The following is a 14063-nucleotide window of genomic DNA, read 5'->3' as shown; positions in this document are numbered from 1 at the left end:
AGCATTTATTTGGGCTGCAATCTGATGCTGGTAACTAATGAACTTATCCTCTGCAGCAGAGGTAACTCTGGGTCTTTGTTTCCTGTGGCGGTCCTCATGAGAGCCAGTTTCATCATAGCGCATGATGGTTTTGCAACTTCACTTGAAGAAACTTTCCAAATTGACTGACCTTCATGTCATAAAGTAATGATGGACTGTCGTTTCTCTTTGCTTATTTGAGCTGTTCTTGCTATAATTATGGACCTGGTCTTTTACCAAATAGGGTTATCTCCTGTATACCACCCCTACCTTGTCACAAGACAACTGATTGGCTCCAACGCATTAAGAAGGAAAGAAATTCCACAAATTAACTTTTAACAAGGCATACCTGATAATTGAAATGTATTCCAGGTGACTGCCTCATGAAGCTGGTTGAGAGAATGTGAAGAGTGCGCAAAGCTGTCATCAAGGCAAAGGGTGGCTACTTTGAAGAATCTCATATGTTTTGATTTGTTTAACACCTTTTTGGTTACTACATGATTCCATATGTTATTTCATAGTTTTGATGTCTTCACTATTATTCTACAATGTAGAAAATAGTACAAATAAACAAACTCTGGAATGAGTAGGTGTCTCCAAGCGTTTGACTGGTACTGTATATTCTTTATGAAAAATCACGGTTTTGACTGCACTGCCCCTTTTAACATTTTGTGGTTTGTGATGAAGCTAGCCAACACGCGATTAGCATTAGCGGCTAACGCAATTTATTTTACCCACAACTTGCTGAGAAAAGAAAAATCCTAGCTTTTTGCCGACAGTAAGACACACAAACTAATAGTGTGATCGTAGAGCACTTGTGAATTTATTTTAAGAAGCAAAGTGGAAAGCAGCCCTACGATGGTAGTGGAGCACTGGACAGTGATGGAGCCTCATTAACCAGTAGATGCTGATGTTGATGACCTGACACTCATCTTCTCTCCCCCCTCCCTCTCTCCCGCCCTCGCTCTCCGACTGAAGTCTTAAACACAGCTACTATGCCACAACTAAGTGTTGAACTAACGGGGACTAGCTTCTGTCACACTCCTTTTTCCTCTCCTCCTTTTCCACTACTTCTCTCCACCGGATCATTCCCAGGTCCTCTTCGCCAGCAGCCTCACTAAGGGCCTATTCAATCAAATACAGTCATGCCACTCAATTCCCCTTTTCCCTGTCATCTACACACACACACACACACACTCACTCTCTCGCTCTCTTTCGCCCTAGCCTTTTGGGGGCCCTAAGGCATTTTGTTGGATGTAGAGAAATGTTGTCATTTTTAAGTTTGCTGCAATTCTAGACATTTACCATGGTCGGTGAGAAGATTAGACAATTTTCTAACTCATTTCATGCAATTCTACACATTTTGCCATGGGGCGGAGAGAAGAATGTGCAGTTTTTTAATATATCTGAGTGACTTAACAAAATCAAGGGGGAGGCCCTCTGTAATTCGCATGATTACCTCAAGTTAAGATAGCTGGATAGACTATATCAGGCTCGACCAATCTAAAAAATGTTAAGTGACATGGGCTAATTCAATGACTCTCAGTGACTGACATAACTCGAGGGAAAAACTGTTGCAATCGCACCTTGTGTATTCTACTATACTCACTGTCCCCCCAAAATCCACGGGATCCGTGTGTCTGTTGGATAAAGTTATGGATTCCACAGTCCAAACGTTGTCACTAAAACCACTAATAAGATGTTCTAGCAACGTTTCTGAGGTTGCGGTTTTCGGACCAGAACCCTGCACCACCATTTTCACATTCCTCGTTTTCTCTCTGTCCGCATCGCTATCTTGCTACCTCTCTTAAGACTGAAGTGAGGCAGAGAAAAGTCTCGTTTTCCCTTTCTCAACCCATCCAATTTCTTCCACCTCTTCCTTTCTCTTTCCCCTTTCTCCCCCTCAACCCATCCACCCTCCCGCTCTTTTCCTCTCCCTTCTCTTTCGCTTCCTATTATCCACAGTTACTATCGCAAAGGTCTCTTGTTCTTTTCATTCCTTCCCTCTCTCTTTTCCACTCCTACGCTCAAATTCAACGCATCCATGTCGTAAGGTGGGTTGTCCCCCCCTGACGCTCATGGGGTGATTCTCTCCCCCTCATTTTAATCGGTTGGAATTTATGGACCTCTTTAATTACTCTTCTCACGGTGTGACTGGAATGTAAATCTCTCTGCCTCCCTGTATCTCTTGCTCTCTCCCTCCTTCCCTCTCTCATCCCCCCTCTCTCCTTACTCCTTCCCTCTTTCCATCTCTCTCTGCAGTAAAAAGAACAATGGAAAATAAAAACACTGAGGGTCGCCTCAAAGGTCAAAGACACCATCCCTCCTTGTTCTGTCACCCTCCTTTTTTTTCTCTCTCTCTCTCTCTCGCTCTCGCTCGCTCGCTCTCTCTTGCTCTCTCTCGCTCTCTCTCGCTCTTCATGTTTACTGTGGTTTTTAATCAAAACAGGAGTGAAAAACAATGCTGGACAGAAAGGAAAATAGAAAGGGAGGAGAGGAAAAGGGGGATATTTAAGTGTGCATCATGTCGTAGGGCCTGTCGGCATATTATGAAAGGTGAAGAGTTTTGCGAGCAGGGTCATGAATCCCAGCCATCCATCAAAATGTTGGAATCATGTCGGCTTGTTATTGTAGGGAGGCCGAAATAGCGTAGCGTTGTGGTTTGGGAAGCATCCATCCCATTTGTCTCGGCCAAATAACGACCCGTGTGAACCTGTTTGCTGAATGGGTGATGGGGATAAATGAGTTGGACGGAGGAATCTGTGTGCTATCAAGTTAACTCTGGAGTGGGTGGCTTTTTCATGGTGTTGCAGCAGGACCAAATTCCCTTTTTTTGTAAATGTTCTCTCTTCCCTACTCATGCGTGCACACACACACACATCGATGCACAGGTTTGTGTGTATCAAGTAATCAGTTACGGCGATTGCAGTTACAAGTCTTTTACTAGTGTATGTGTGAGAGAGTAGATGCTTGGCGAAACCTGACTCAGCTACACCAGCTCTGTCAGGAGGAATGGGCCAAAATTCACCCAACTTATTGTGGGAAGCTTGTGTAAGGCTACCCAAAACATTTGACCCAAGTTAAACAATTTAAAGACAATGCTACCAAATACTAATTGAGTGTATGTAAACTTCTGACCCACTGTGATGAAAGAAATAAAAGCTGAAATAAAACATTCTCTCTACTATTATTCTGACATTTCACATTCTTAAAATAAAGTGGTGATCCTAACTGACCTAAGACAGGGATTTCTTACTAGGTTTAAATGTCAGGAATTGTGAAAAACTGAGTAAATGTATTTGGCAAAGGTGTATGAAAATATCCGACTTCAACTGTATGTGGTGTTTTGTTGACGTTTTCTTAGTTTTCGAACGGAGTAAAACAAGCGTATATTTTGGTTCTCATGAAGTGCGACAGTTAAACTACGCTCATGAAGCATTTATGAAGTTATATTCTTCAAGTATCACTGGATACATAGCATTAATTTAGTCCAAAAAGGAATGTAGCAACTGCTGATTGTCCCTTTACAGGTGTTGCAGCAGGACCAAGTTTCCTTTGAAGGTGTTCTCTGCCCTCTTTCCACACACACACACACACACACACACACACACACACACACACGCCCAGCGTACATGCGCAGGGCTGTTTGATCAGAAAGCAGAAGATTTCAATGTCATTTTGATAGGCACCTGCCTTTGAGGGAAATCTAATCCTATCACGTGAGATGGGCATTCAGTATCTTCAACGGGACACACAGCATCATCATCAAATGTCAACAGACGTGATTAGTTTCCATGACACGTACACACACACACACACCCACCCACTTAAGAATTTCAGTCAGGACCTCGGCTCTCCCCTGCCTTAGCCGTTGACCGAGGGGGTGGAAAAATAAGAAAGGAAATAGAGATGAGAGAACACACAGGCCTGTGGCCTGCCCGGCCATCCCTTTACCCACGACAGAGGATTACAGTAAATAACAGCCTATCTAACCTGGCACCAGTGTAGATCTAGAAGAAAAAGAAACACACACCTATTAAGACGAGGTGCTGGCTAGCGGAGTAGAAAACTTGAAAATAAAAGAGCCGCACACTCTAGGAGCTTTCTGTCGAATCAAAAGAATTTGCAAAAAACAATCAGATTTCGACAGAAATATGGCTGAGACGCAAAGAAAGTTCAAGGAGAGGGGCTACAAGAATGATCAGATTAATATTGCCATTGAGAAAATTCACATTCTTGCGTTATAACTACCCGCTATTCAAAGTGCTCTGAACAAATTAAGAGAATTGTTCACAAACATTAGCACATCCTAAAATCCGATGACAGTCTCGGTAATGTGTTTTCGGACCTTCCCTTGGTCGTATTCTCGCGGGGCAGAAATCTCAGAGACCAATTGGTAAACTCTAATTTACCACCCCAGGATATTCCTGAACAACGTCTATTTGCGCCTCTACTGGATGGAAATTACAAATGTAATGGCTGTGCTCAATGCAATGGCACTTATAAATGTAGATCCTTCAAACACCCACAAACAGGGAAATCGATCCCAATCAAAGGTGTTATTACGTGCTCCACTAAGGCAGTTATTTATCTTATAACTTGTCCTTGTGGTAAAAATTATGTAGGTAAAACAAAGTGCGAATTTAAAGTACATATCAGAGCATCGTAGCACCATTAGGTGTAAAAACTTTACTTATCCAGTTGCGGCCCACTACTTGGAGGCAGGCCACTCGATATCGTCCCTACGTTATATCGGCATCGAACATGTCACCCTCCCTAGGAGAGGTGGTGACCTTGATAATTTATTGTTAAAACGAGAGGCTGCCTGGATCTTGTAATTGTTTGTAAGCTTGTGTAGTCAAATTAATCTATGATCGTATGCTATCCATTTGTTGTTTGTATGCTGTTGTTTGTATGACATTTTAATATTTGATTATTAACCAATGATATTAGGCCACTCTTGGCCATGATTACAGACACCTGTGTCTTTTGACACTATATAAACGAGTCATCCCGCAGTGTTTGTGATTATACCCTGATGAAGACAGCTTGGCTGTCGAAACGTTGGTAATTAAGTTTTTGCATCTGAGCTCCTAGAGTGTGCGGCTCTCTTTTATTTACCAGTGTAGATCTATCAGCTCTACAGCGGGACTCGGACACAGCCCTGGGGTACCCCAGAATGGATTGATTTGGACAAAAAAAAGCACATGCAGTGGGCGAAATAAATGCCTTTTGAATACTTCTGCACAAGGGATTATTGCATTGCATGCAATTACTTTTCGCCCCCGGCGATAGATAGAAACTAGCTAGCATTATAAAACTGGAAAGCAAAGCTCAGACTTGAGTTTGAGAGCAGAGATGAATGTTCCTCTGTGTATTGGAGGCAGCCCCGTGCCTCTTCAGAAAGTTGGGGGATATGGTAATTATAATAATTGCCCTCGTGTATAATGGAACAGGCCAGGGTATTCCACCGACTGGACAGGTCAAATAGTCATCACAGTAAAGCGAAAGAAGAAACGTGTGTGTGTGTGTGTGCGCGCGCGCCGCCTACGGATGTGTTTGTCAAGAATTCAGTCAGGAGGGTTTCCTTTTAGACCTTTTCTAGTGTAAGACCAGATAAATGGTTTGCCGGTGTAATCTTTCCCCTCCAACACTGAAACACAGTATTAGAAATAACCACCTGTCTCTCTCCCTCAGAGCGGATCAGGCTGCGCTACGGGGAGCTGTGCGGGGAGCTGCTGTGTGTGGAGCTGGACAAAGAGCGCCACGGTCTGGGCCTGAGCCTGGCGGGGAACCGCGACCGCTCCTGCCTCAGTATCTTTGTGGTGGGCATCAGCCCCGGGGGCCCCGCTGCCAAAAACGGAAACATCCGTGTTGGGGACGAGCTGCTGGAGGTGAGGGGGCCACACACACACACCTGTGCGAACTCGCACATGCATATTCTCTCACACACGTGTGCGAAAAGACAGTCACACGCACACATGAGCCAATCACAGGGGTTGATTAGGTGGACATAGTAGTATAAGAGGCCATGTTGAATAGTCTGCCCTTGTCCTTTCCCCTCTCTTCCTTCCCTCTTCCTTCCCTCTTTTTCTCTCTCTCTCTCCTGTCCCCTGCCCATGCATTCTTTCATTTGTGATCGTCACAGCCCTTTCTCTCTCTCTCTCTCTCTCTCTCTCTCGCTCCCTCCCTCCCTCCCCTCCCTCCCTGTAATAGTCTTATCCTGTTAAGTCCTTGAGGGAGAAAATGAAACGGCTCAATCACTGTCACTGTTGACGCCGAGGCCAGTGCTCCTCTCATGCCACAGAATCCATCACAACGGCGTGTGCGAATAGGGGCTGTGTGCGTCTGCCTCAGAGAAACGCAAAAAATGGTGTGCCTCCTATACTTTCTTATACTCTGTTTCTCCACTTTTTAGTTTCTTTTCTCGCTCTTCTGTCTCTCTTTCTTTCTGTCTTTCTGGGAAGATTCCCGGAAAAGCATTTGCTCTTGCTGCCTCAATGAATGAAAATACCTTCTCCTTTTTGAGTGTGGGCCTACTACTAATGAATCTAAGCGGGGATTAGTCATGCAAAATAGATGCGATTAACTCTTCTGGTTGATTTAGTTCTTCTGGTTTGATTAGAGTCGTTGCTGGGATTGAGCTATGGGACTGGCAGAGTAAGTGTCTCATGAATGCAGTGAATTATAAATGTGTCGGTCTGGAGCTGAAGTGTTTGCCGGTTTTTCAAAACGCTTGTCTGAGATGATCTTCCACAAACATTGACACTAACGTGGAAGAGCCTGAATTGGAACTGACGTGTTGTCAGCTGACCCGAGTCTGTTATGACCTCTTCCTTTCTTTCTTTTTTCTCATTCCATCATATCACGTTCTCCTTCCTCCATCAACCCTCTTTTTCTTTCTTTCTCTCCATTCCTCCCGCCCTCTCTGTTGTGCTAGCGCTGCTCATTACAACAATGTCACTGCCACCATGAAAAATGTATGTGGACTGCCACAAGCAGCGACAGCGGAGGGAGGGAGACCCGACCCACTGCAACACACAAGCTGATGCGCGCACACACACATGCAGTGCCTTGGGAAAGTATTCAGACCCCTTGACTTTTTCCACATTGTGACGTTAAGATTTATTCTAAAATGGATTAAATAAAAACATATCGTCAGCAATCTACACACAATACCCCATAATGACAAAGTGAAAACAGGTTTTTAGAATGTATTCAGTGTAAAGATTACATACAGAAATACCTTATTTACATAAGTGTTCAGACCCTTTGGCGATGAGACTCAGGTGCATACTGTTTCCATTGATCATCCTTGAGATGTTTCTACTTGATTGGAGTCCACCTGTGGTAAATTCAAATGATTGAACATGCTTTGGAAAGGAACACACCTGTTTATATAGGTGCCAGTCAGAGCAAAAGCCAAGCCAATTGTCCGTAGAACAGATCTGGAGAAGGGTACCAAAACATTTCTGCAGCATTGAAGGTCCCCAAGAACACAGTGACCTCCATCATTCTTAAATTGAAGAAGTTTGGAACTACCGAGACTCATCCTAGAGCTGGTCGCCCAGCCAAACTGAGCAATCGGGGGAGAAGGGCCTTGGTCAGGGAGGTGATGGTCATTGACAGAGCTCGGGAGTTCCTTTGTGGAGATGGGAGAACATTCCAAAAGGACAACTATCTCTACAGCACTCCACCAATCAGGCCTTTATGGTAGAGTGCCCAGACGGATGCCACTCCTCAGTAAAAGGCACATGACAGCCCACTTGGAGTTTGACAAAAGGCACCTAAAGGACTCTGACCATGAGAAACAAGATTTTCTGATCTGATGAAAGCAAGATTGAACTCTTTGGCCTGAATGCCAAGCGTCACGTCTGAAGGAGACCTGGCACCATCCCTACGGTGAAGCATGGTGGTGGCAGCATTATGCCATGGGGGTGTTTTTCAGCTGCAGGGACTGGAAGACTAGTCAGGATTGAGGCAAAGATGAACGGAGTAAAGTACAGAGATCCTTGGTGAAAACCTGCTCCAGAGCGCTGAGGACCACAGACTGGGGTGAAGATTCACCTTCCAACAGGACAACGACCCTAAGCACACAGCCAAGATGACGCAGGAGTGGCTTCGGGACAAGTCTGAATGTCTTTGAGTGGCCCAGCCAGAGCTCGGACTTGAACCCAATCAAACATCTCTGGAGAGACCTGAAAATAGATGTGCAGTGACACTCCGCATCTAACCTGACAGAGGTTGAGAGGATCTGCAGAGAGGAATGGGAGAAACTCCCCAAATGCAGGTGTGCCAATCTTGTAGCGTCATCAAGAAAGTACTGAGTAAAGGGTCTGAATACTTACATAAATGTGAGATTTCAGTTTTTTTTATTTGAATAAATTAGCAACAATTTATAACCAGTTTTGGCTTTGTCATTATGGGGTATTGTGTTTAGATTGATGAAGAAAAACAATGATTTAATCAATTTTTGAATAAGGCTGTAACGTAACAAAATGTGGAAAAAGTTGAGGGGTCTGAATACCTTCCAAAGGCATTGTACTGTAATCACAGAGAAACACACGCACACAGTCATAAATGCAGACACACACATGCACTTACACTGTTAGTCACAGGCTGATCCACATGCTCACACGCAAACATACACACTCCCTCCCTCACTGATGAACACTGAACCCTCACAAACCGTGTCTATGAGCCCATCTAAGCCCCAGTCAGGATTTGTGCTGTTCCACCAGAGCAAGGTGTTGGGGCTGGGTGCTGGCCCATTCGTATCTGCAGAGTGTTGAATTGCCTATTGATTTAACATTTGGAAGTAGCAGATACGACTGAATGTGCTCATTTGAGTAGCAGACTGGTGTGGATTGTAGGGTGCTAGCAGGCGAGCTCAATGACCTTTCAGTAAAACCTGTCTCAATTAGGGGTGAGGGGGGAGCTGTGTAAGTGAATGTGGGTGTGGGTGTGTGCCCACATCAGTAATCATGTGCTTGCGGCTGCTGCCACTAAACACTGTTGTCACACTTGGGTGGATGCATCATGCCTTCATTGTTGCCATCTAGAAGGTCACTGTGTATGGTGTGTCTTTGCTGCACACATGTGTATTTGCTTACAGGGTTTATTTGTATATGCCTGTATGTGTTCATGCATGTTTGAGTCTTATGTTGCCATCTCTTTGTCAGAGAGAGAAATACATTAAATCCATCCCTTCTTCCTGTTTATGATAAAGACCTGGGTTGTGTTCATTATGCATCAAGGGAAGAAAACGGACTGAAACAGTGAGGGGACCAACCTGAACTTATCCAATAAGAAATCTGTTTTTTTTTTCCTCTGTTGGAAACTGTTTTGTTATGTAGTGCCATAACGAATATGACACAGATTGTAGTTCAACTCTCTCCTTCTCTTCCTCCCCATCAGATCAACAACCAGGTCCTGTATGGCCGCAGCCACCTGAACGCCTCAGCCATCATTAAGAGTGCCTCGTCCAAGGTCAAGATTATCCTCATCAGGTAAGGCTAGTCAGCCGACCCTGGGACCAAGGGCGTTAACGCCTATTCAAAAGGAGGGGGCCACCTAAAACCAATAGTTATTTTGTTCATTAAATCAGACAAGACACACTTAAACTACGCTGAGCACTGTCGACACAAATATATTTTTTATAGTAGGCTAAGAATATAATGAAATATAACCGAATAAAATGGAATGGCTGTCATATAAAAAAAGGTTCCATTTTGAAACAGCCCAAGGCGAGCCCTTGCTTTTTAAATCCACTTTTCATGTCTTTCCTACCCTCACTCCACTTTGTTAGGGAGCAGGCGTTAGGGTCATACATTGAGAGTATCTTCATCATGATCCCCATACAAAATAGCAGCAATCCTATTTTGTAAAATCAGGCTATTTTCTCCCTCAGCCAATGTTGACAGAATGCATATGTCACGACCTCCGATGGGCGTTACGTGATCAAGCAAAAACAATGGCCTACACTTGATCTAGGCTACATTAACCAATTGCACGCTAAATGTTTCTGATCAGTGATGGATTTGCAAACAAATAGATGAGCTGTACCACTTCCTCTTATTTGCCCTGCCAGAGAATTAACCAAATATACAGACAGAGATTCAGTGAAACAAAATCTCATTGATTGATTAAGACTAGTCACAGGCATTTGATCGGGAGTAGACCTTGGGTAATACGTGACTTAGAGTCAAGAGGAAAATAATCCACTTGGTAAGCTACATAACATGCTGGCAACATTTTTGCCATTATACAGTCTCCATATACAGGGCCTTCGGGGGAAAGTATTCAGACCCCTTTGACTTTTCCCACATGTTTTGTTAAGTTACAGCCTTATTCTAAAATGGATTCAATCAAATTTTCCCTCAGCAATCTGCACACAATACCCCATAATGACAAAGGGAAAAACGGGTGTATTGAAAGTAAAAAACAGAACTACCTTATTTACAATAAATATTTAGACCCTTTGCTATGAGACTCGAAATTGAGCTCAGGTGCATCTTGTTTCCATTAAGTGTCCTTGAGATGTTTCTACAACTTGGAGTCCACCTGTGGTAAATTCAATTGATTGGACATGATTTGGAAAGGCACACGCCTGTCTATATAAGGTCGAAGGAATTGTCTGTAGAGTTCCAAGGCACAGATCTGGGGGAGGGTAACAAAGCATTTCTGCAGCACTGAAGCACTGAAGGTCCCCAAGAACACAGTGGCCTCCATTCTTAAATGGAAGAAGTTTGGAACCACCAAGAGCTGGCCAAACTGAGCAATCGGGGGATACGGGCCTTGGTTAGGGAGGTGACCAAGAACCCGATGGTCACTCTGACAGGCTTCGGGACAAGTCTCAATATCCTTGAGTGGCCCGGACTTGAACCCGATCGAACATCCTCTGAATGTTCGACCTGAAAATAGCTGTTTTATTTTTAATACATTTGCAAAAATGTCAGTTTTTGCTTTGTCATTATGGGGTATTGTGTGTAGATTGAGGAAAACCCAAATGTGGGGAAAGTCAAGGGGTCTGAATACTGTTCAAATGCACTGTAGTTATTGTACTACATTGTCCATGTAGTTTTTGGCTTGCCGTAACAGGTTAAGCCTCGCCACTCCATTCAACTAAAGCAGCCATAGTTCCGCATTTCTTCACCGTTTAACTCCCACAAGCATTTCAGCACAGGCTTCTTCTTGCGACAGGGATGAAGGAGTTCCTCTTGACCACCTTAACGAGACGCCTTGTGGCGCAGCTGGAGAACATTTGGAAGTCACTCCGACGTGCCGTTCTACAGCACAAAAGTACTGAACCACGTGATGTTTTATATGGACATTGCTCTCTAAATGGAGGCATGGACCAAAACAAAATCAAAGATAAATTGCTTTCTCTTGAAATAAATGTGTAATTCTATTGACGATAACGTTTACTTCAGCGGCAAGGGTTACAAGGGGGATCGAAATGCGACCGTTTTGAGGCCGTTAGCTGAGGTAAAAAATTGCATCCCAATTGTTTCTGCTTACAAATCTGAGGTACCTGTATGTTGAGTTATCATTTTAATTAACTGAAGGAGGGAGGGAGAGAGAGCCTACATTTTACTCCACAACCGCTGTTTATGCTCCCTTTGAGTGAGCGAGCAAAGTGATGCTATTTTGGTACGATCCGTTCTCAGTGTACAAGCTGTCGATTTCGGGGACGAACAGTACTCGAGGACAGTTGTACCTCCTTCCTCCTCCACAGTCGTGCCAAATACCCCTCCGCTCTATAGAAATAAGATATTGTGCCCTTCAGGGGGACGTTCTTAGAACCATTGTAACATTTGAAGGCTATTTTCTCCCTCAGCCAACGTTGACAGAATGCATATGTTACGCTCTGACAAGACCATTAGGCTGGTGGCACCATCGCTCCCCGTCTATTGCCACTATTACCCAAGGAAGGCAAATGAACCCCAAAGCACGACGACGACCTCTGTGTAATTTTGGGGATTTGCGTCTTATCGGATCATGTGGGAAGGAGAGGATGAGGGAGGCAGAGAGAATGAGGAAAGGAGAGAGGGAGAAGTGGAGTCTCATTAACTGGGCTTCAATATCCGTCCACTCAAACACCAGCTATGAAGCCACCCGCTGACCTTCCACATCCTAAATCACACCCTATTTTCTATATAGTGCACTACTTTTGACCAGGGTCCACAGGGCTCAATATAGGGAATAGGTTGCCATTTGAGATGCAGAAACTGACTGCACTCGCCTGGTTCCGTCTTATTACTCATTATTTCTTGCTCTACCTCTCCCTCTCTCCTTCTCTGCCACTCTGCCGCTCCCTCTCTGCCACTCTGCCGCTCCCTCTCTGCCACTCTGCCGCTCCCTCTCGCACTCTGCCGCTCTACCTCGCACTCTGCCGCTCTACCTCGCACTCTGCCGCTCTACCTCGCACTCTGCCGCTCTACCTCGCACTCTGCCGCTCTACCTCGCACTCTGCCGCTCTACCTCGCACTCTGCCGCTCTGCCGCTCGCCCGACCTCGCACCCTGCCGCTCGCCCGACCTCGCACCCTGCCGCTCGCCCGACCTCGCACCCTGCCGCTCGCCCGACCTCGCACCCTGCCGCTCGCCCGACCTCGCACCCTGCCGCTCGCCCGACCTCGCACCCTGCCGCTCGCCCGACCTCGCACCCTGCCGCTCGCCCGACCTCACTCTACTTCTTCCGCTCGCTCTACCTCACTCTACTTCTCCCACTCTACCCCTCACTCTACTTCTCCCGCTCTACCCCTCACTCTACTTCTCCCGCTCTACCCCTCACTCTACCTCTGTCTTTCTTCCTCCCTCTCACCATAGCCGTCCCCCGCTCTCAAACCTTCTGTCTCTTGTCTTAATTGCTCTTGCAAACTCTCTCTCCATCCCTCTCTTTACCTCTTCCATATCCCCCCCACCCCCTCTCACTGCTGCCTGTCTAGTAGCCTAATCATCTCTCTGGGGAGCGAGGAGCACACAGAGCACGACGGCAACGCAGCACTTAATTTCCTCCCCATGCCACGCGCCGCTTCTTGCCATCCTTAAGTCCCTGTAATTGAACACAGTGGGCCGGAGCCCAATCACCTGTGTTCTCCACGCATATTAAAACATACCGAAGGGAGAGAGGGAGACCTAGGATGGGCCCATATCCATAAAGCATCTCAGAGTAGGAGTGCTGGTCCCTCTGTCTGTCATCTAATTCAATATGCTTTAAAAGGCTAAAGTGATCCACACTCTGCGACGCGTTGTGAATACGGGCCAAGGGAAGTGCATAAGCAGGCCATTATGACGGCTGTCAAAATGTGAACGACAGACATGGCATCAGCGAGCAGCACATCCATTATTTCTGAGCTGCTGACGGGGAAAAGGCTGCGGAAAAGATAACAACATGCTGATTTATGCATTGGTGACGTGAGGTTCTCTGTTGAAGTGTCTGTCCGCTAGGCAGCCTCGTTGGCTGACAACTAAAACGTCATGTATAGCAAGCACGGAATCTGTGTTTAAGGTGTCGTTTTTGTGTTCCATGGAATTGACACGTCCATGATGACACTTCATGGAACACGGCAGTGCTGTCATTCTGAGCTTGTGGTTATCGGCACAGCTTTCAACCGTGTCTGTTAAGTTATGCGTCTCGTGCCAATGCCAGAGTCAAATAAAGGGTTTTACTCTAAGAAAAATTTGTCTCAAATGACACCCTATTCCATATGTGTTGACACTCCAGAGTTCCAATGCGGCGATTGTTTGCTAGCGGAGGACTATTTGTGTAACCTTTATTTAACCAGGCAAGTCAGTTAAGAACAAATTCTTAATTACAATGATGGCCAAACCCGGACGACGCTGGACCAATTGTGCGCCGCCCTATGGGACTCCCAATCACAGCCGGCTGTGACACAGCCTGGAATCGAACCAGGGTCTGTAATGACGCCGTTAGCACTGAGGTGCAGTGCCTTAGACCGCTGCGCCACTCGGGAGCCCTACTCAGTTATGCTTAGCAAGCAAATCTCAATTATGCGCAAACTTATGGGGAAAACGCAAATGG

At 45.5% G+C, this 14063-nt stretch overlaps 1 protein-coding gene across 9 annotated transcripts in view; it reads left to right on the top strand.

Moving 5' to 3' along the window:
• patj (PATJ crumbs cell polarity complex component) overlaps positions 1-14063 on the top strand; it is a 220670-nt gene that overhangs the window by 177721 nt on the left and 28886 nt on the right. For all 9 annotated transcript variants that reach the window (XM_042321981.1, XM_042321982.1, XM_042321983.1 and 6 more), the window contains 2 exons: positions 5716-5912; positions 9436-9527. In XM_042321981.1, the coding sequence (XP_042177915.1) occupies positions 5716-5912; positions 9436-9527 (289 nt within the window). The remainder of the gene's footprint in view (positions 1-5715; positions 5913-9435; positions 9528-14063) is intronic.

This window comes from Oncorhynchus tshawytscha, linkage group LG05 (assembly GCF_018296145.1).
Source record: "Oncorhynchus tshawytscha isolate Ot180627B linkage group LG05, Otsh_v2.0, whole genome shotgun sequence".
NCBI classification, from domain to species: Eukaryota; Metazoa; Chordata; class Actinopteri; order Salmoniformes; family Salmonidae; genus Oncorhynchus; species Oncorhynchus tshawytscha.
The sequence above is the reverse complement of the archived record's forward strand: the minus strand, read 5'-3'. Positions and strand labels throughout refer to the sequence as shown.